Source organism: Candida pseudojiufengensis (assembly GCF_024610245.1).
Source record: "Candida pseudojiufengensis strain CBS 10847 chromosome Unknown scaffold1, whole genome shotgun sequence".
NCBI classification, from domain to species: Eukaryota; Fungi; Ascomycota; class Pichiomycetes; order Serinales; family Debaryomycetaceae; genus Lodderomyces; species Lodderomyces pseudojiufengensis.
In genome coordinates, this window is record NW_026261530.1 from 1,429,303 (window position 1) to 1,450,637 (window position 21,335).

The 21,335-nt window shown below is 30.1% G+C and overlaps 11 protein-coding genes across 11 annotated transcripts; 4 read left to right on the forward strand and 7 right to left on the reverse strand. All coding sequences in view use genetic code 12, as the record gives it.

Annotated features, from left to right (window-relative positions):
• Window positions 1-1,450: 1,450 nt before the first annotated feature.
• GSH2 (glutathione synthase) lies at window positions 1,451-2,914 on the forward strand (the record flags this gene model as incomplete). The annotated part of the gene is made up of 1 exon (XM_051758565.1): window positions 1,451-2,914. The coding sequence occupies one exon, from the start codon at window positions 1,451-1,453 to the stop codon at window positions 2,912-2,914; it is 1,464 nt and encodes a 487-aa protein (XP_051614110.1).
• Window positions 2,915-2,953: 39 nt separating this feature from the next.
• On the reverse strand, window positions 2,954-3,899 carry KGF55_003739 (uncharacterized protein; the record flags this gene model as incomplete). The annotated part of the gene is made up of 2 exons (XM_051758566.1): window positions 2,954-3,773; window positions 3,856-3,899. 2 exons carry the CDS (start codon window positions 3,897-3,899, stop codon window positions 2,954-2,956), a joined length of 864 nt encoding a protein of 287 aa, XP_051614111.1.
• Window positions 3,900-4,390: 491 nt separating this feature from the next.
• PGA13 (Pga13p) lies at window positions 4,391-5,422 on the reverse strand (the record flags this gene model as incomplete). The annotated part of the gene is made up of 1 exon (XM_051758567.1): window positions 4,391-5,422. One exon carries the CDS (start codon window positions 5,420-5,422, stop codon window positions 4,391-4,393), a length of 1,032 nt encoding a protein of 343 aa, XP_051614112.1.
• Window positions 5,423-6,352: 930 nt separating this feature from the next.
• Window positions 6,353-8,677, reverse strand: TSR1 (Tsr1p; the record flags this gene model as incomplete). The annotated part of the gene is made up of 1 exon (XM_051758568.1): window positions 6,353-8,677. The coding sequence occupies one exon, from the start codon at window positions 8,675-8,677 to the stop codon at window positions 6,353-6,355; it is 2,325 nt and encodes a 774-aa protein (XP_051614113.1).
• Window positions 8,678-9,133: 456 nt separating this feature from the next.
• On the forward strand, window positions 9,134-9,685 carry RPP2A (ribosomal protein P2 alpha; the record flags this gene model as incomplete). The annotated part of the gene is made up of 2 exons (XM_051758569.1): window positions 9,134-9,158; window positions 9,351-9,685. 2 exons carry the CDS (start codon window positions 9,134-9,136, stop codon window positions 9,683-9,685), a joined length of 360 nt encoding a protein of 119 aa, XP_051614114.1.
• Window positions 9,686-9,775: 90 nt separating this feature from the next.
• On the reverse strand, window positions 9,776-11,062 carry KGF55_003743 (uncharacterized protein; the record flags this gene model as incomplete). Its single annotated transcript, XM_051758570.1, has 1 exon — window positions 9,776-11,062. The coding sequence occupies one exon, from the start codon at window positions 11,060-11,062 to the stop codon at window positions 9,776-9,778; it is 1,287 nt and encodes a 428-aa protein (XP_051614115.1).
• A 275-nt stretch (window positions 11,063-11,337) lies between these two features.
• Window positions 11,338-12,537, reverse strand: CYS3 (cystathionine gamma-lyase; the record flags this gene model as incomplete). The annotated part of the gene is made up of 1 exon (XM_051758571.1): window positions 11,338-12,537. One exon carries the CDS (start codon window positions 12,535-12,537, stop codon window positions 11,338-11,340), a length of 1,200 nt encoding a protein of 399 aa, XP_051614116.1.
• A 459-nt stretch (window positions 12,538-12,996) lies between these two features.
• KGF55_003745 (uncharacterized protein) lies at window positions 12,997-13,665 on the reverse strand (the record flags this gene model as incomplete). Its single annotated transcript, XM_051758572.1, has 1 exon — window positions 12,997-13,665. The coding sequence occupies one exon, from the start codon at window positions 13,663-13,665 to the stop codon at window positions 12,997-12,999; it is 669 nt and encodes a 222-aa protein (XP_051614117.1).
• Window positions 13,666-14,249: 584 nt separating this feature from the next.
• Window positions 14,250-15,350, reverse strand: ATS1 (Ats1p; the record flags this gene model as incomplete). Its single annotated transcript, XM_051758573.1, has 1 exon — window positions 14,250-15,350. The coding sequence occupies one exon, from the start codon at window positions 15,348-15,350 to the stop codon at window positions 14,250-14,252; it is 1,101 nt and encodes a 366-aa protein (XP_051614118.1).
• An 891-nt stretch (window positions 15,351-16,241) lies between these two features.
• KGF55_003747 (uncharacterized protein) lies at window positions 16,242-17,420 on the forward strand (the record flags this gene model as incomplete). Its single annotated transcript, XM_051758575.1, has 1 exon — window positions 16,242-17,420. The coding sequence occupies one exon, from the start codon at window positions 16,242-16,244 to the stop codon at window positions 17,418-17,420; it is 1,179 nt and encodes a 392-aa protein (XP_051614119.1).
• Window positions 17,421-17,977: 557 nt separating this feature from the next.
• On the forward strand, window positions 17,978-21,331 carry KGF55_003748 (DNA-dependent ATPase; the record flags this gene model as incomplete). The annotated part of the gene is made up of 1 exon (XM_051758576.1): window positions 17,978-21,331. The coding sequence occupies one exon, from the start codon at window positions 17,978-17,980 to the stop codon at window positions 21,329-21,331; it is 3,354 nt and encodes a 1,117-aa protein (XP_051614120.1).
• Between the last annotated feature and the right edge of the window lie 4 nt (window positions 21,332-21,335).

Consider the following 21,335-nt stretch of genomic DNA (forward strand, 5'->3'; position numbering starts at 1 on the left):
TATATTTACAATATCTTTATCTATATTTATGGAATCCAATATCATTAGCTTTTTCTCTAAAACATTGACGACATAAATTTAAACCGTATTTTCTAATTAAACCTGAATGTGATGAACAATGTCTACATTGTCTTGAACCTTTACCAAAATTTCTTGGGTGTGAGAACCAAACGTTTTCGTGTGCCATGCTGTGTCTAAAATAAATGTTAGTATTGAGTTTTCCAAAGGTCGTTTCCTCGTCTAGTAAATATGATTTAACATTAGTGAAGGGTCTCGTTTCGACTTGAGTTTTCCATTTTACATGTGCATGATATCTCACAAGACTTATGCTAAATTCTAAACTTCTTGCAGTTCGTTTGAATGTTTGTTTTCTAATTGTATGTGGTTTCTGCCTTCCATAGTGGTTTTAAAAAGTATTTGAATCATCCATATTACTTTTGCCACTAACTTGGTGACATTATGACTTGACATAATCGTCTTCTCTGAAAACTAATGATTGTTGATTCTTTCAATATCTTGATTGGATAAGTAGTCCAAACTACTGTTTGCTGAATTTTATATTCCCTGTCGGCAGAAGATAGGTGCTTTACTTGACTCTTCAGAGACTATTCCAAAATTCAAGTTCTTGTAGATAACATCTTATTTGCTCAAATTCTCCATACTTGAATATCCGCTCTTTCCCCTAATTTGTTCATTCGAGTATTTCATATCCCTTTCTAAAACTTGACGAGGTGTGGTTGTGTGTATTACTCACATACTATTATGTTTGTTGTTGTACTGTTTCAAACTGTTAAGCTGAAAATTCTATTCAAATTAATTTCAATAGTAAGACTGAATTTTTGCCTATGAAAAATGTGCTACCAGTTATTGAGCACAATGTTAAGCAGAAAAATACGAGATAGGGTAATAGCCCTTTTGCTAAATCTGTCTAAGTATGCTCTTTTTTTCGCGCGCGTAAATTAGATTTGAGATAGTTCTAAAAACGCTTTTAGACGCAATATAGAATTAACATTCTTACCGATTCATAAGTATAGATCTATAGAACTTTTTAAAGGCATATATGGTTTTGATTAGTTTAATGCATAAGGGGATCTGAGTTGCTTATGCTCTCTTGTACGATACGAGGGAGTACGAGATTATATTCAATGATAACCTTATCTGGTAGACCTTTTAGACCCTATGCAATTAATCTCCTTGAATACTTGAAAAGAAACACAAGACATTGAACAAGTTGTTTGTCAGTCAAAAGATGTATGAAGTTCATGAATTTTTCAATCATTTTCGACCTTTTTGCAGCTAAATTATTCTATTTACGAATTGGTAGCGAGTTTCACGTTTCCAGCTTCTTAACTTAGTAATCAATAGCAACAGCGGCTAATTTATTAGCACAATCCATCAAGGTTCAAACATCATCGAGTCAATATCTACCACTGTTATTAGAACTTTCTCAATGGATCCAATACCGTTTCCTCAATTGAGTCATGAACAAGAAAATGAATTAAAATTGAATGCTCAGCAATGGTCATTATCTAACGGGTTAGTAATGTATCCACCAAATTTCGAAACTTTTCAAACGAATGTGGCTCCAATAACTTTGTTTCCTACTCCAATTCCAAAAACTAGTTTTCAACAGGCATTGAATGTACAAAAAATATATAATGAATTATATATAAATCTAATAACTAAGCATAAATCCTGGTTAATCGAAGTATTGGAAGAATTAGCTAAGTTTGATCCAAATTTTACTGGAAAATTATTTGAAATATATAAAGAATCAATAAAAGATGAAGTACTACAACCAATTTCATTGGGTATATTCAGGTCTGATTATATGATTGACTCCAATTTAAATGATATAAAACAAATTGAATTTAATACTGTTAGTGTTTCATTTGGTGGATTATCTACAAAAATAGGTCAATTACAAAATTTTTTGAATTCGACTGGATTTTATGATAACAAATACAATTTTAAATATTATGAAGATGAGAGTTTACCCATTTCAAATTCAATTGAAAAAATTGCCGAAGGTTTAGCTCAAGGTAATTTTTACTATAATGATAAACAAGAAAATGAGGATACCATTGTTTTATTTGTTGTGCAACCAAACGAAAGAAATTGCTTTGACCAAAGATTAATTGAATATGAACTATTCAATAAGCATAAAATAAAGGCGTTTAGAGCTACATTGGAAGAAATCGAAGAAGTGGTTACAATAAATAGTGACAAAGCTTATATAAAATCAACAACGCAAGAAATTTCAGTTGTTTATTATAGATCAGGTTATGGTCCAGGTGATTATGAAGTAAACCCAGCAAAATCATGGAATGCAAGATTGATTTTGGAGAAATCGAAAGCTATTAAATGTCCATCAATTTTGACTCAATTATCAGGTTCAAAAAAGATACAACAATTATTAACTGATCATGAAATATTGAAAAAAATATTACCTGACTTAAGTAACACGGATTTTAAAGAGTTGATATCTACATTTGTCAACATATATCCATTTGATGATTCTGAATTAGGTAAAAAAGCTAAAAAATTGGCATTCGAAAGTCCAGAAAAATTTGTTCTAAAACCACAAAGAGAAGGTGGTGGTAATAATATTTATAAGAAAAACATTCCAGATTTTTTAAAGTCAATACCTGAATCTGAATGGGGTGCTTATATTTTGATGGAATTAATAACACCGAAAACATTCAAAAACAAAATAATGAGAAATAAAGATATATACAATGAAAATATAATATCAGAACTAGGTATATTTGGTAATATTTTATTTAATGAAACTACGGGTGAGATTTTGAAAAATGAAAATGCAGGTTGGTTGTTAAGATCTAAATTTGAAACTAGTGATGAAGGTGGAGTTGCTGCAGGATTTGGATGTGTTGATAACATTTATCTTTATTAAAGTTATAGATATTATATAAAATATATAGCATAAATAGAATTAGTCAAATTCTTCAAAAATTGATCCAGGACGTTGCTTTAGCTCATTTGAATGAGCTTGCATTTGATCAACATTTTCATCAGCATTAGTATTTTCTGCTGTAATTTCAATTGGTTTAGCATTTTTGATTTCTAAATTTTCTAAATCAACAGCCCACAAAGCAGCACCAATTGTATTTGTAAACAACAATAAAACATTAACACATGGAATCATTTCTAATAATAATGCAAATATTGCAAAAGTTAAATATGAATTCTTATTCAATCTGTAAAAATTCTCAATTTCAATTACATCAAATCCTTTTAAGATAAAATATCTTCTATGAACTTGAATTGATTTTGAATTGACTTTAACAATCAAAACAAAAAATGGTCCAACAACAGGTATAAAATTTACAAAAAATAAAATCAAAATCTTTGTGATTGAGAATGGTAAGATTGAGAAATATTTAACTTCATAGACATACCTTTGTATTTTTCTCATATATAATCTCAAAATGTTTTCACCTCTAGTTAAAGATTTGGCACTTCTATTCATACTAATAAATTTTAAGAAATTTTCGTTTTTACATTCCTTTGACAAAATAGCGTCAAACACAATTTTCTGAATATAAGGAATTAAAACGATTGTGACTATAAATTGTGAAATATTTGATGATTGCAGGTATAATGAATACCAAGCAATAAAAATTCCAAATGGTCCCATAAATGATGTGTACAACACTGATTGAACTGGATAAAATGTTAGGAAGAAAAGTGAGTAAATTGCTAAGAAAATGATTAGTTGTGGAATTAAAATAGTTAGATATAATGACCATAGACTAGGTAGTTGCATGAAGTATATCAATCCCTAATTTTTTGTCAGTACTTTCACTTGAAATTTTAATGGATGAATCGACATACTTTGAATGGGTATAGACATGATTGGTAAAAATTAACCCTATCATATATCAGCTTATTAAGCAATGGATTGCTCATGTTGAAGATGCGTTGTTGTTTAATTTTGATTTCATGAAAAAAAAGTGTTGCAAAAAAATTGCAGCATGATTGTAAAATCAATTAGATTTTTTACAACCAAACATAACTCTCAAAATCAAGATTTTAATAACACATCAACTAACAGAGCACGTAGAAGTTCAGTTCTTAATAAAATAAAAGTATTTGGTAAACTATACACTATATATATCTCCAAACCACCGAAAGATTGATGAAAATAAATAATAAATGTTTAACAAAAATGTATTGTATAAAAATGAATTATATTCTGTTGAAGAATATGATAATTTAAAATAGTTGTTATTAAATAGGAAAATGATAAACCGAAACATGTAAAGCAAAAATTAATATAGACCGAAAATTATGATAACCAGCATCATTAAAAATTGATAAGCAAAATAAAAATCTCATTATATAAAAATTGTAAAAAAACTTAATAACTTTAAACGAAAAGATTAACAATGAATATAGCCAACCCAAGCAAGTATGATTCAAGTCCCAAAGCCTTACCACCAGCAATTGAAATAACACCAGATGGTGCTTGAGTTTCAGTGGTACTTTCAGCAATTGGTTCGTTCGAAGGATATTCATTAACAATTGTAGATGTATGAACAACAGGAACTTGACTAATACCTTCTAATGATATAATGGCAGTTTCGAAAGATAGGACTTGACTTTTTGTTGCATAAATTGTTGTTGGATGACATTCATTACAAGTTTGAATAATAACTTCAGTAGGTTTTGGAAAAGTAGTTACATAATCATGGAAAGTTGTTACTTCAATTGTAGTTGTAGGGTAATATACAGTATAAGTACTTGTTGTTGGCTTACCGTATTCAATTGTTTCAGTTGTTAAATATGTAGTGTAAGTAGTAAAACCTCCATTAGTTAATGTGATGATACCATTTTCAGTAGTAGTATAAGTAGTTGGTTTACCTCCAATAACATATTCACTTGTACATATTGTAGTCACTGTAGTCGCTGTTGGGGTAGGTGTTTCAGTAGTAAAAACAGTTGTTGAAATAATGATTTTTCCTGTGAATGTATATGTACCTGATTCTTTAATTGTTGTAACAGAAGGATGACATCTTTCATTTGAACATCTAGTAATTGTTAAAATAGTTGATTCAGGACAAACAGTTGTATAATCAATAACTTGAAATCTAGTAACTTCAATTTCTTCAGTTGATGTAGTTGGCTCAGGAATAGTTGTAATATCATTTCCTCCTTTTGTGATTGTAGTTGGACATAAGATACTAGTTAATGTTAAAGTTGTTGGTTCAGTGACTGTAATTTTTGTTGGATTGCATTTATGATTTGAGCAGGCTGTAAGGGTTAATGTAGTTGTTTCTGGACAAACTGTAGTATAAACCGTAACTAATTCTTGAGTTGGAATTGTAGTTGTATTATAATATGTTATAGCTGACACAGGTAATGACAAAAATGACCAATATAAGAGGAAAATGAAAAGCATAGCGATGGAATAGAAGTTGGTAGTAAATTTATATATGATAAACGAAAGTTTGATTTATGATTGTGAATTAACTCTATGATAAAATGATTGGGAATGAGTAATTGAGGAAAAAAAATATAAACTGAATTGAAAAATCAAGACTTTTGAAGTTATATTTATATTCAAATTTTTCAGAATTTTCAAAAACATTTAAAGTAACTCATCATCAGACGCGTCTAATAATTTGTTCTTATCAAAATGATTAATCCCTTTCATCGTTATATATTTTCAATGTTCTAGGTCCAAATAATACTAGTAATTCAATTTTGTGTAATAACATGAAACAAAAAGTGATGTATAACAATCACAAATTCAATTTTGTGATTTGTAGTTCACCAATTGACAATTATAATTCTTGATATTATCTCTTAAAAATCGCCTTGTTTATATAAATGTAGATCTGCAAAAGCTTAAGATAAGCAAGCGATCCACATAATTTTTGTGCTCCAATTATTAGAATGATGACTTTAGAATGTGATAAATCTAACAATTTTTGAAGTTCAGCTCCATACGATTCAAAAATTTCTATAATTTGCCAGAAAAGAGCTGTAAAACCACGAACAAACTAGCCCTAAAGTTTGGCAAAGTACAATTGTGGTCCAAATAATTTATTTGCCTCTGAAAAATAAACTTTTTAATGTTTATATTTATGCATAAAATATTAAAAACACAGTATTATCAGAAATTTTTAGATAAATTTTGTACAACCTGAGAGATATCAAACGTTCTTTAATGATTGCATTTGGTTAAAATATCTACCAAATAGGAAAGAGCCAATACTAGAGATAGGTCTATTGCAAAATAATAATATTGGCTTATTTAACGTGTTTTTGCAACTTTTCAGGACTTAAAAAAAATTTAAAGCTCATTGAGAATATACATAATTAATAACTATTCATATTCACTAAACGATCTAGACATCTCAGGATAAACTCGCTTAAACATGCTCATTCCAACAACATCTTGAGAAGTCAATTTACCATCAAATGTAGCCTTAAAATAACCATGAGTCCCTAAACTTTCTTTAATATACCCTGTTCTACCACTTTTAGTAAATAATTGAATAGCTTTAAAAAAATTGACATCTTCAGGATTGAAAAACATGTATCTTATAGTGACCAAATTCTTATGGATCTTCAATGGATGACCTGTTAAAATGATCTTTTCAACTATTATTCTTGAATAATCTGAGCCTAGATAAGTTCCTTTACCTATAAATTCTATTTTTTGTTCATTTTCAGGATTTATTTTAAAATAAATTACGGGTGAATTTGTGAAACAAATTGGAGTAATGGCAGTTGCAATTGTAGTCATACCTTGATGTTGAAAGTTTTCTTGTTTATGTACATTATTTGAATTATTTGATGCTTGATTAAAAATCGGATTAATAACTTGTCTACGTGGTCCATATTGAACAACCATTGATTCTTTATTTGGTATTGAAGTATCGTATTCCTCCCAATTTTCAAATGAGAAATTTGTTATTGCTAATTTATGTTCATCACGAAGTAATTCAAATACCACAAATGGTGTTGATGGATTATGATTTTCAGATATTGTTTTTGGGGCTCTAATAAATATTCGAATATATGAACCAGATTGAACCTCTATATTTTTGATAAATTCCTTGTTGACTCTATTCTTAGTAGCTTTGAAATTTGAAACTTTAAATAATTGATTCCATATCTCCGGTTTATTTGGATTTTCCTCATTGACATCCCATTCACAATTACCTAATGATTTTACACCTCTATATTGACCCAATTTTTCTCTAGCTAATTCATTTGGATGTAACTCAATCTCATCTGGGAATTCTAAATCCTCTTTTGCTAGTTTACTTCTGTATTCTTCTAATTGTCGTTGCTCTTCTTCTGGTGATAAATCAATATGCATTTCAGATTCCGCATAATCTGTCATGTAGTCAGTTGTGTTCTCTCCGTCATTGTCTATTATTTTCTCATCTCTCTCTTCGATCTGGGGTTCCTCTTCTAAATCTGAAGCATCTTCATCAAGTACATCATCCACAAACCAACGACTCTGATATTCTGAAGTACCCTTCGGTACTCTTTTCACCCCATTTTGTTCATTTTGTGCATCGTTGAAATAAATTTTTCCTTCTGATTTGACACCTAAACTATTATTTTCCTCTCCATCCCACATATCCTCATCTTCATTACCTTCTCCAGGATCTATGGGATTCAATTCATCTAAATCATCTTGAGAACTATCTGGTAAATAACTATCTTCCACATCCTCATCTATTGACATTTCATTTCTCTTGTTATTATTAATTCTTTTGATTTTCTCGATTTTGTCAACTTGAAAATCTCCATAATTAGGTATATGAACCAATCTATTTACATTCAACCCAGTTCCTCTACATGTGCCTTCAATCACTATCCCATCATATGAATCATCAACATATACCTTGTCTGCTACAACCCATCCCCTTGAATCTCTCCAATTTATCAGTTGTGGGAATTTTTGACACAAATATCTCAAACAATTTGAACTCTCAGTTTCATTCTCCAATGCAAATAATTTATTGTCTTCAACGGGAAAGAAATGATTGAAAAATGATTGTAATGATTGTCTAACATCTAATTGGAAATTTCTTTTTGGATATGAAGACACTAAATTTGGCACAACTCCCAATACAGAACCAATTCCTTGAGCTAATAACGCACGTAAGATTGTTTCTCCAAAATCTGGTTCTACTTCACTTTTTGCTGATAAGCCAAATATTATAAAATCTGACACTCTTGCGCAATCCAATACTTGTAAGAAATTGTTATGATCTGGTATCACTACTTTCAAATTTGTTTTAAATTTATTGATTTTAATGTTGTTGATTGATGGATGATTGAATTGGATTTTTTCTTGACTTTCCTCTGTATCGAATAATTGATTTGCTATAGTTTCAGGTGATATATCTTTAGTTAAACATATTATAGTGATAATTTTCGAAGCTCCTGAATTTCCTTCAAACAACTTTTTGGTAAGTTTGGTTTCTAAAATCTTTTGTTCTCTTGTTTGCTTCAATAAATTCTTTCTTTCCAACTTGCTTAATGCTTTATTTTGCTTATTGTTGGATGTTGTCTTCTCCACTTTACCTTTATACTGGTTTTTCAATTGGCCCTTTGTTGCATGTTTTGATTTGAAAGGTTTATGGTCATTTTTCAAAGTATTCCTATGGGAATTCCCTCCTTTTGCCATAATTTTAAATGCAGTGTTTTCTACTAACTAGTTTTCGTGTAATGAGATAATCCCTTGGAGTATGGAGTATGATTTCGAGAAGAGCATTGGATAGATCAGGAAGGGTGCGGCTTCTTCTAGAAGAAGACGCGGCGTATGTGTCTCAAAAAAGTAACTTTTCAGTCATGTGACTTTTGTGACTGTTAAATTTGATAATATCATTTTTTCACTGAAAAATTACCATAGTTTGCAACAATTAGATTAAACTAGATAAAGAACAACAAAGAGAAAAAGTATGTCATTTGAGATCAAAAGGATATTTGAAATTGGTGGAAAATAGATATAGTACAAGTTTCAAATTTATAAATGGTTAAAAGTGATAAAAATGGATGTCAACAACGTATCTTGGAGTTAAGTTTAAAAACTAGAAGTGCACGGAAGTTCTTACGAATAACTATTCAATTTTCACAACAAATAATGGACCGTCGTATTGAAGTTGCATGTATTACATAACCTTCTAGAGCAACAATGCACAAGCGAGTAATATAACGTCGAGATTCAATGTTATGTTTCTAAGCTCACGAACTCAATCAAATCTCAAGATCGTAACGATCGTTAGACAGAAAGCATCTATTTAATTCAAATACACCAAGATCAAACGCAATTTAGATCGAAGTTACTAACGATTTTGCAGTGAAATACTTAGCAGCATATTTATTATTAGTTAACGCAGGAAAAACTTCTCCATCAGCAGAAGATATCAAATCAGTTTTATCAGCAGCTAATGTTGATATTGAAGATAATAAAGTTGAAAAATTAATTAGTGAATTAGATGGTAAAAACGTTGAAGAATTAATTGCTGAAGGTAATGAAAAATTATCAAGTGTTCCAACTGGTGGTGCTGCTGCTGGTGGTGCTTCTAGTTCAGGTGCTGCTGCCGGTGGTGACGCTGAAGAAGCTGCTGCTGAAGAAGCTGAAGAAGAAAAAGAAGAATCTGATGATGATATGGGATTCGGTTTATTTGATTAGATTTAAATAGAATCATATGAATTAATGTACATTTCACGAGCATTGTTTAAAGGATAATAAAACTGTAAATCTAAATTTCTACTCTATGTTTTACAATTCATCAGCTATAGCTTTTCTTAACCCCATTGGATTTCCAAATATTTCATGTCTAGCCCTTAACATATAATCATCAAAATCCAAATCTTTTTGCAATTGATCATCAACATTCTCAACATCTCTTTTAATTTTTAAGTTTCTTTCTTTCCTAGTCTCAACTTCTTCGCTCAACCATTTCAAGAATTGATTATTTGGTTTTAATTTTGAATTATCAGAGTGTAAGTCAACAAGATCCTTGAAATGATTTTGAAAATTATCTTTATTCAATTTCTTTTCAATTAATAATGCTTGTAGGAAGTTTGAAAAATTGGAATTTGGGTCTGTCTCTTCTATTGATCTTCTATCATTTGTTTTCGTTGTGAGTTCAAGGTCATTTATTATATTTATACTTCTTCTTTGAGACTCTGGACCTAGTTTGGAGTAAAGCTTGATTAGTTTATTTATTCCAGATTGTTCATTGTTTAAATTTGCAAGTTTGGCTTTAAAATTTGAGTTTTGAATCAAAGCTTGAATTATACCTAATTCTCTTTTTTGCACTTTGTCATTTTTCGATCTTGATATATCATCGAACAAATGATTGACTAAATCGGGCTGTGAGGATATTATATTATCTATAGCTTCAGGATTATTTCTCAATGATGACGCTATAATGTTGTAACTCTTTTCAGAAATTTCCAGGTTTGGTGAGGTCGATCCAATTGATAACAACTTACTAATAAATTCTGAATTAGATGTAATTTTGGCCCCAAGCTCGATATCATGTGATAAATCTTCAATCGCTTCTAATAAATTTAATAATACTTTATCGTCCTCAGCGTTGGAAGTTTGATAATTTTCTACTTCATATATTGCTGAATCAAGTTCAGACATATCTTCCTTTTTTACTTTTGACTTATGTGGTTTTGAATTCTGCTGATGTTTTAATATCTCATTAGCGGCGTCGAGTATATGCTGATTTGGATTTGACTCAGTTTCCTCTGATTCTTCATTATTTTCACCCACTATAAGCTCATTTTGAGGTTCTGATCCTTCTTCTTCGTTCGACATCAACTTTGCTTCTTTTTGTAATGTATCCATATTCAATCTTACGTGTAAACCAGGAGGAATTTCTTGACCTTCTCGTATAGTTTGCCAGTTGTTAGTAGCTATAAATATTTTTGGATAACAATCAGCGGGATCTTGGGGATTAGGACAAATTATTTCTTCTTGTTCTTTCGATTGAATTGCATTCACTAAATTTAGTAGATAAAAGGCTATTGAAATTAGAAACGCTTTCTTCATTATCTTTCTTGGCCGAAAGATGGAATTGAAACAATTAGATGTGTATTGATTTTGCAATTTCTTGTGCTTTTCAAATGATGGATCAAAATCAAGATAACAGCAAATTACCTCTTAAAATCTGGTAGCTCTATTTGTTTATAAACCTGTCTATCTCAAGAGTCAAAGATTGATGAAGGTTTACACAGAAATCAAATACCTTGCATTAAAATCTATAAACTACCAAAGTACAAACTAAGGTTTAAAAAAAATATACAAATGATTCTTGTGTCATGTTATTACAATCCTTTAACTTTTTGTAAAGCTTGTTCAACATCAGCTATTAAATCATCAGTATCTTCAATACCAACAGAAACTCTAACTAAATCATCATAAACTCCATTTGATTCTCTTTCTTCTTTTGGTATACCTCCATGAGTCATAATTGCTGGAACTTCAATCAATGATTCAATACCACCTAATGATTCAGCTAAGGTGAATAATTTGGTAGATGATGTAAATACAGAAGCTCCTTTAGCACCACCTTTTATTCTAAATGAAATCATACCACCACCTAATCCATCTCTATGTTGTTTTAATACTACATCATGGTTTTTGTGACCTTTTAAACCTGGATAATTCACATGAATAACATATGGTGATGATGATAAATATTCAGCAATTTTTTGAGCAGAATATGATGCTTGTCTTAATCTTAAGTGTAAAGTTTTTAAACCTCTATGAGCTAACCATGAATCAAAAGGTGATGGAATTGAACCAATTGCGTTTTGTAAAAAACGGAATTTGTCATGTAAAACATCATTATTAGTAGCTAATACACCCATTACAACATCTGAATGACCATTAATATATTTTGTGACAGAATGAACTACTACATCTGCTCCAAATTTTAAAGGGTTTGAAATGTATGGTGATAAAAAGGTATTATCAACAACAATTATAATTTTATTCCCAGTTTTTGCTTCATGTTTATCAACAATTTCTTTAATTTTCGAAATATCTGTAATTTGTAAAGTCGGATTCGATGGAGTTTCTAACCATACTAATCTTGTATCATTAGTTAAATTTGATTCTAAATCTTCAACTAAATTTCCAACAAATGTTGCTTTAACACCATGAGTATTTGCAACTTTTGTAAAATATCTATGAGTACCTCCATAAACATCTCCTCCTGAAATAATATGTGATCCAACTGGTAATGATTGAATAATCAAAGCAGTAGTTGCAGAACCAGAAGATAAAGCAATAGCATATTTGGCGGATTCTAATGAAGCAACAGCTTGTTCAAAATTATCTCTGTTTGGATTAGCAGATCTTGAATATTCATATATTCCTAAAGGTTTTGAAGGTTCTGATTGACCAAATGTGGTTGATAATGAAATTGGTTCAATTACTGCACCTGTAGTTGGGTCAATAGGAGCTCCAACATGAATAGCTCTAGTTCCGAATGAGTAATTGGATGATTGTTCAATAGTCATTTTGATTATTCAGCAAAAAGTGAAAAAAAAGTGGAATTAAAATAGGTTAATGAGCAAATGATATTTTAGTTAAAAAAGGTTGGACTTTTCTGTTTCTGATGGTGTTACTCAAAAAAAGGTTGGACTTTTAGTAAGTTATTAGATGAATTGAAAATGTGCTTAGGGTGTTTTAATTTTCGAGAAAGAAAGTGGTTATTTGACTATAAATTTATAACAAAGATCTTTTTAAACTGCAAAAAAAATTTTCTGCCACACTTTTATTTCTTTTTAAGCTTTTACTAAGCAGAGATGAAGAGCCGCATCGTGTTAAATATTGGTCGGAGTAAGCGAGATTAAATGAAGAACTGCCATAAACTAAAATTGACTGAATTAAATATTTATCATAACGCGTTCTAAATGTAACTATGGATCCAAGACTAATTTCAAATTTCGTCAAGCTTTAGTAGACCTTCTTTCCCACTATTCCAGTATTTCATTTAAAAAATTAGGATTGTTTTGTAATTTTGTCTTAAATTTATCCCACCAATTATCAAATGCTTTTATTGGTACTTTCCCTTGATTATCAATAAAACTAGCTAGGTAATTATAAGCATTACCTACTATCTTATTAGCCAATTGAGCTGTATCACTAGGTTTTGATGGTTGTGGTTGAGGTTTTGTAGATACTAAACTCGTTGAATTTTGTTGTTTAGATTGTTGTATCAATTGTTCTGCTTGTGGAGTTGGTTCAATTGATATTCCTATATTTATACTAACGGAATCATTTAAATCTATTGGACCAGAATCATTCATTTCCAAATCTATCCCATCCTGATTTTGAGCATTTGTTATATTCTGACTATTGGTTAAATTACTAACTTTATAGATAGCCGATGGTTTTGAAGGATTTATTCCACCTAATAATTTAAATTCTGGAGCTGATTGTAATGTTTGATTTTGCTGTTGAGGTAGTTGAAAATATATTAATGCAGTGAAATTATTATCAACAAATGGAGAATTGGGTAATATGAATATTGTTATGTAATTAATGTTTGAAGCATTGGGAACATTTATAACAAATTTTGTTTGATCAACTTGTTCCGCTAATATCATTGGTCTACCCAGACATATTGCTCCGAATATGGACATGTTTTATATTGTTAATTGTTAATGATTGATAAATTGTGCAAAACAAACTTATGGTTTTCAGCTATAATGTTCCAAAAAATCGGTTGTACTATCAAGTTATGTCTTCTTTCGGAGTTTTCGTATGATACACTTTGATTGTTTGCTTTGAATAATCTAGATGGTTCAATAGAGCTGATGTATGTTTTTGTGTAATATTTAGTATCGTAAAATCTGACGTAATGAGGTTTGAAAAAAAAAAAAATTTTGTAGAGTTCATCAGTTGATATACTCAAGTAAACCAGTTCGATTTATGCAAATTACCATAGGATAACGACTGTGTCAATGAGTAAGTGAAATGCTTTTACCTACTTGATGAGCAAATTTTGAAATGGAATGGATGATCAAATATTGGTACTTAAACAATCATATGTAAGTTTCAATTCCTTTTTCAATTTTTCAAAGATTGATTAAAATCTTTAAAAAGTTGAAAGTAGGTGAAGATTGATCCTAAATTAACTACGTTGAACATATTTTCCATCTTTCGTGTCTTTAAATTAAGCAATAGATGAATATGGAGAAGATACTTCGTGACATTTTTCTATTTACTACTTCTTTTTAATTTCTATAACTACCCAACTTGTAGCACAACCAGCCTTGAAATAAATGATATTACTAGCTTCGGAATCGTCATTAGTGAAAATTGGATTTAAGTAATTAAATGTGTTGGTATCGTTTGTCTTTGAAATTCCACAATTTCCATGTTCTCCCCAACCCCATGCGTATACTTCAGAATCAAGAAGTAGTAAACCATGCTCACTCCCAGTTTCGAAATCAACATGAGCTGCGTTAAATTGCTTCTTCGGTTTATAATCAAAGAGTTGACCATGACTATTTATTCCAAATGAGATAAAGCTGTCATCAGTTTGAAAATGAATTGATGACCACATTGTTTTAACATTTCGAATTTTTTGAAGACTTTGTATATCTTCAATGTTCAGATTATTTAACTTCCCATATAGATGAGGTTTCCCGTTTACCGTAATTATAGTGAATTCTCTACCAACCCCAAAATGGTCATTTCCTTTTAACGTTCCCATTTGCAAGAACCAGGGCTCCCATATAGCACCCTGCTTGATAAGAGACGGATTTATTATTTCACCCAATTGTCCCTTTCTACAATTACCCCAACCTGATAGTGATCCATCAGCTAATCTAACAACAACATGATTCATGGCAGCTTGTATATCTAAAATTGGAATATCGAATTTTTTTATCAACTTAAATTCGCTTGTCTCTGTAACATCTTTTCCTAAACCTAATTCACCCTTTAATCCCTTCCCTATACTATAAATTTCATCATCCTCAGTGATTATAAATGAAGACTCCCAACAACAAGCTATTTTCTTAATCTTTTTTTCAAATTTTACTTGACTAAAAGTTTGATCATTCTTGATTGATATTGGTTTACCTATCTGACCAAAAGTATTTGAGCCAGCAGAATATATAGTCCCCTCAAACATTCGGATAATGGTATGATTTCCACCACATGCAATCTCTACTGGTTTTGAATTTATAGTTGTACTATAATGATCATTACCATTTTCAATAGTTCGAAAAATACTGGGTTTCAAAATCGATTGATCTTCATCGTTCCCTTGTCCTAATTGATAATCTCCATTAGAACCACATGATAATACTTGGTACATTAAATCATTCGAGCTTTCACTGTCAACAATACTAAGTAGTAGCTAGTAGATGTAAATTTGCAATAGACACTTACGATAAGAAAAAAAAAGACATTGAATTTTTCTAACTTTTCACGACAATGAAGTACTAACAAAAAACGTTTATATGATCTTGAGTGTTAGCTCTACATGGAGTAATTTGAACTTGCATTATGGCGACTTGTGACTCTTTGATGATTCCAACCTACGCAAAGACGGGATAGAGTTTGAATGATAATTATCCAAAACAGAGTTTTGTTCCAGTGAGCATAAAGAATTTCAAATATAACCAAGATTAGATTAAAAAGATAACAAATTCTTAAGAGTATTGTTTTTTCTATAGAAGTTTGACTTGACGCATCTTAATGCGAGTTCTCTCGGCTCATTTTCAAAGTTTCATTCCATGAAAAGTATTTACAGTCTTCCAAAATGAGCCGTGAGCCGAAATAATATATAGAAAAGATCGTTCCCTATATATCGTCATGACACCTTGGACAAACGGACTTGATGAAATAGCAAGTATGTTTATTTACTATAATTCTCCACGTCTTTCGATTGTTATTCTTATTCTTTACTCGTTTAAATTTTTTCAGTTTTTAGTTTGCTTGCATTTCTGACAAATATTCGAGCCACAATTTAAAACAACAAAAAAAAAATATACTTACTTTATGTTGTACAGTCAACTCCACAGCATTCGAAATGTAACTAACTAAAAATATCATCCGATTTCGATTTTGTTGTTATATAAAATCATGAGAATCCACAGTTGAATATCAAACTGTTTATTTAAAACTAGCGGTGATTTCTTCAATTTTCTTTCAAAAGGCAAGACCGACTTAATAAAACAAACTTCATTGAAACAAATTCATCAAAATGGCTCCAGTTCCAATTCAATTAGATGATGAGAAATACGATGCTTCACAATTTCAATCTGCTCATCAAGGTAAAACAAGAAATGGTTCCATAACAGTAAGTGAGGAAAATCAATCATTAGCATTATATCCTGAATATTTACCAACTTGGAATCCATTACAAAAATATCCACCATATAAATTTCAAAAATATATTGATCCTGGAACAAAAGGTGATGTAAATTTTAAAAATTTATTTCCATCAAATTCAAAAGCTAAAGTTACTAGAATAACTCCAAAATTAGGTTCTGAAATTTCAAATCTTCAATTAAGTTCACTTACTGATTTACAAAAACAAGATCTTTCAAGATTTGTTGCAGAAAGAGGAGTAGTTGTATTTAAAAATCAAGATTTTAATTCAAAAGGTCCACAATTTGCTACTGATTTTATGAAATTTTTTGGTCCGTTACATATTCATCCTACATCTGGTTCACCAGAAAATTTTCCTAATATGCATATAACTTTTAGAGGTGCTTCACAACAAGAAATTGATTCAGTTTTTGCAAGTTCAACAAATTCAATATCATGGCATAGTGATTGTTCATATTCTTTAAATTCTTTAGAATTAACATTATTTTCATGTTTACAATTACCAACTGGTGGAGGTGGTGATACATTATTTGCAGATGCAGTTGAAGCTTATGAAAGATTATCACCTGCTATGAAAGAAAGATTAGAGGGATTACATATATTACATTCATCAGTTGAACAAGCTCAAGCAAATAAAAAGGCTGGAGGAATTTTAAGAAGAGAACCTGAAACAAATATTCATCCCATCATTAGAGTTAACCCAATAACTGGAAGAAAACATTTATATGTTAATAAAGAGTTTGGTAGAAGAATTGTTGAGTTAAAAAAGGAAGAAAGTGATTACCTTCTAAAATTTCTTTATGATCATATTGAAGGTGCTCATGATTTACAACTTAGAGTAAGATGGGAACCGGATACGGTAGTATTGTGGTCAAACTCCACTGTGGTCCACAGTCCCTGCTGCGACTTCTCAGAACCGGAAATTAGACACTGTTATCGATTACTGGTGCATGGGGTTAGGCCTGTATCCGATTTGAAGTATTTGAATGATGAAAATTACTTGAAAGAAAAATATGAAGAATTTGGTATCAAATTTAATAATGGTGTTTAATAATATCGAAAGAAAGGATCTAATCTGAATTTATGGAGTGATTGAAAGCATTGCAAAGTAATTATGAGAAATTTAGATTTTGTTGATTGATTGGTTTGGATTGTTTATGAAAAAAGTGTTGATACGGGGTTTTAGGTGGTTTTTTTGGTTTAGTAAAAAGTTGTATATTTTTTTAATTTTTAAGTTTTCATTTTTAGTTTTAATTTTGATTTTTTAGTACCTTTTTTTAGGAAAATACTGATAGATACATCGTGTATTTAAGTTGTTTACAATATAAGTTCCTGTCTTATAATGTATTTGGTTAATTTAAGTAGTGAATTCTGAAACGCGTCAAAATATTGTTCTATTTTAAATGCGCGCGCAAGATTGGGCCTAATTTCTAGAACGAGATAAAGAAATCTTAAATTCGCTATAACCACATCACGAAAAAAAAAAAGTAGATCGAAATTGCTTGAAGCGTCATAGATCAAACTCATAAAAACACAAGAGCTCAAAATTGTTTAAATCTTTGGGGCAACAACTTTTATAAGACTGCGATAGATTCAATTAGAAGTAAAATGAGTTGGTATAATCAAAATTCAAATAATGGTAGTAAAATTGATTCACCTCAAACTCCAAAACCAAAACAAGAGAATCAAGTACAAGTTCCATCATCTTCACCAATACTAATAAACTCATCTCCAAACTCTACAAAATCATCATCATATCAAAATAACCAACAACCTAGTCTATCAGCTAAAATGGAAAAAGATAAATTACAAAGCATTGAAAAGGCAAGACAAAAGGTTAGAGATCAACCAAATTTCCCATTAATTAGAAAGAGATTTTTTTATGTAAGTGAAAGTGATATTTTTAAAGCATTTTACACTAATAGGGGAGCACTACGAGATATTACAGCATATTTAGAAAAGAATTTTCCTTATAGTGAATATACCAAAAATCAAAAAGAAATGGAAGAAAAGAAACGTCAACAGGAAGAACAATCTAAGCAAAAATTACTAGACGAACAATTTAAGAGAAAGTATGAAGCAAGTTTGAAAAAGAAAGATGAGTCAGATGATGACCTGTTGAGTGATACTGATCCATTTGCAGATTATAAACCTAATGTTCATAAACCAACTAATACTAATGTAAAAAATGGTGATGACGAAGATGATGATTTACCTACAAGATCAAAGGGCAAAGCTAGAGTTAAAATTGAAGACTTATCACCAGTCAAAGAAAATAACAATCTGTCAACTAAAGTTGAAATCAAGTCAAAACAATCTATTTTAAATAAATATAGAAACCCATTACCAAAACCTCAACCAAGTTTAAGTAGTTTTGGAAGATTGGATTCTTTGTCAGATACTAAAAGAAGAAAATTAGTTAGAGGATCTGAATTAGATCGATCAAATTCAGGTTCAGTATCACCAATACCTGCACCAAGTTCATTGAGTGCAAAATTCACATATCAAGAAGGACCTGGTGGAAATTTATCAAATAATAGCTCATTTTCTCAATTAGATGAATTAGAAGCGCTGGAAAGAAGACTAGCTGAAAATTTGAAAAAAGCTAGATTACAAAAACAGCAATTACATTTCAATGTTCAACCTAAATCTTTTCAAAAATCATCTAATAAAGTTATTAATATAAGTGATGATGAAGGAATGTTGGAAGACGATAATGCAAGTGATTCAATGTCAGATGCTGATTTAGATGCTGATTCTTATGACGGTATTACTTCAATTGATTCTAAAATTCTTGAATTTATTAATTCTGCGCCAATTGATGATTTATGTGAAATTTCTGCTATTGATCCAGATACTGCAGAATTAGTTATACAACAAAGACCGTTTAATACAATTTATGAGATATCTGAAAATGATTTTACCTCAGAACCAGTTAATAAAAGTAGTAGGAAGAAAAAATTAGGTTTAAGAATGATTGAACAAACTGAACAAAGTTTGAAAGGTTACAAGGCTATTGATTCTTTGATTAAAAAATGTGCTGAATATGGTGATATAATTTCGAACCAGATGAAAGAGTGGGGAGTTACTGCCACTGGTGAGTCTGGTGAATTGGATATCGTTGATCTTGATCCGATAGATGGTGATGATGAAACAGAAAGACTTGAGAAGAATGAAGATGACGATGACGACGTAATGATTGTTAAAAAGAAAGGTTTGAAATACATCAAACACAAACCTGCGTTATTAGATGATGACATCACTTTAAACAATTATCAACAAGCTGGTATTAATTGGATAAATTTATTGTATTCAAACAAATTATCATGTATCTTGGCTGATGAAATGGGTTTAGGTAAAACATGTCAAGTTATTGCATTCATAGCTCATCTTAAAGAAGTAAATGAGAAATTCCCACATTTAATTGTTGTACCAGCTTCAACTATTGAAAATTGGATAAGAGAATTTAATAAATTTTGTCCAGAAATAAAAGTTCAAGCTTATTATGGATCTCAAAAAGAAAGAGAAGAATTAAGATATGAGTTACAAGATCGTAATTATGAGGTTTTAGTAACAACTTATTCTATGGCTTGTGGATCACCTCAAGATGCTAAATTTTTAAAAAATCAAAATTTTAATGTTATAGTTTATGATGAAGGTCATTTGTTGAAAAATTCTCAATCAGAAAGATATAATAAATTAATGAGATTAAAGGGGAACTTTAGATTATTATTGACAGGAACCCCATTGCAAAATAATTTGAAGGAATTAATTTCATTATTAGCTTTTATTTTACCACATGTGTTTAACGAAAAGAAGGAAGATTTAGTTGGAATATTTAAACAAAAAGCAAATGCTATTTCGGATAATAAAAAGACACCATCAAAGGAGTATAATCCGTTGCTATCAATGCAAGCTATCAAAAATGCTAAAACCATGATGACCCCGTTTGTTTTACGAAGAAGGAAAGATCAAGTATTACAACACTTACCTGCCAAAAGTCATGAAATTATTCGTTGTCAATTAACTCCTGATCAATCAAAATTGTACTTTGATTGTCTTGAAAAAGGTAGATCAATCAGAATAGAAAGAGAGAAACGAAAAACCATGACACAACAAGAAGTTGTAAAATTAAATAAATCAAATCCAATTCCAACATCATCAAATGTTTTGATGCAATTAAGAAAAGCTGCTTTACATCCATTATTATTTAGGCAACAATATACTGATGATAAATTAAAGAAAATGGCAAAGGCTATAATGAATGAACCTGAATATGTCGAAGCCAATGAAACTTTTATATTTGAAGATATGCAAGTAATGTCAGATTTTGAATTAAATAATTTATGTAATCGATTCCATCATACTTTATCCAGATGGAAATTAAATGAAGATTTATTTTTAGATAGTGGGAAAATAAAACAATTAGAAAAAATTTTAGATACAATCATCAACAAGAAGAAAGAAAAAGTATTATTTTTTTCATTATTTACTCAAATGTTGGATATTATGGAAAAAGTTTTATCAATTTTTAATTATAAATTTGTTAGATTAGATGGTGCAACAAAAGTTGAAGAAAGACAAGAAACTATAGATTTATTTTATGAAGATCCTGATATTCCAATTTTTTTACTTTCTACAAAAGCTGGAGGATTTGGTATTAATTTAATAGCTGCCAATAATGTTATAATATTTGATCAATCTTTTAATCCACATGATGATAAACAAGCAGAAGATAGAGCTCATAGAGTTGGACAAACTAAAGAAGTTGTAGTTTATAAATTAATCACTGATAAAACTGTTGAACAAAATATGTTAATGGTTGCAGAAAACAAATTACAATTGGATTATAGTATGTCTAATGATGAAAGTAATGGTGGTAATAATAATTCAAATAATAATAAATTTGAAGAAAGTGCTGCTTCAATTTTTGAAAAGATTTTATATCAAGACGATAAATAGGTAC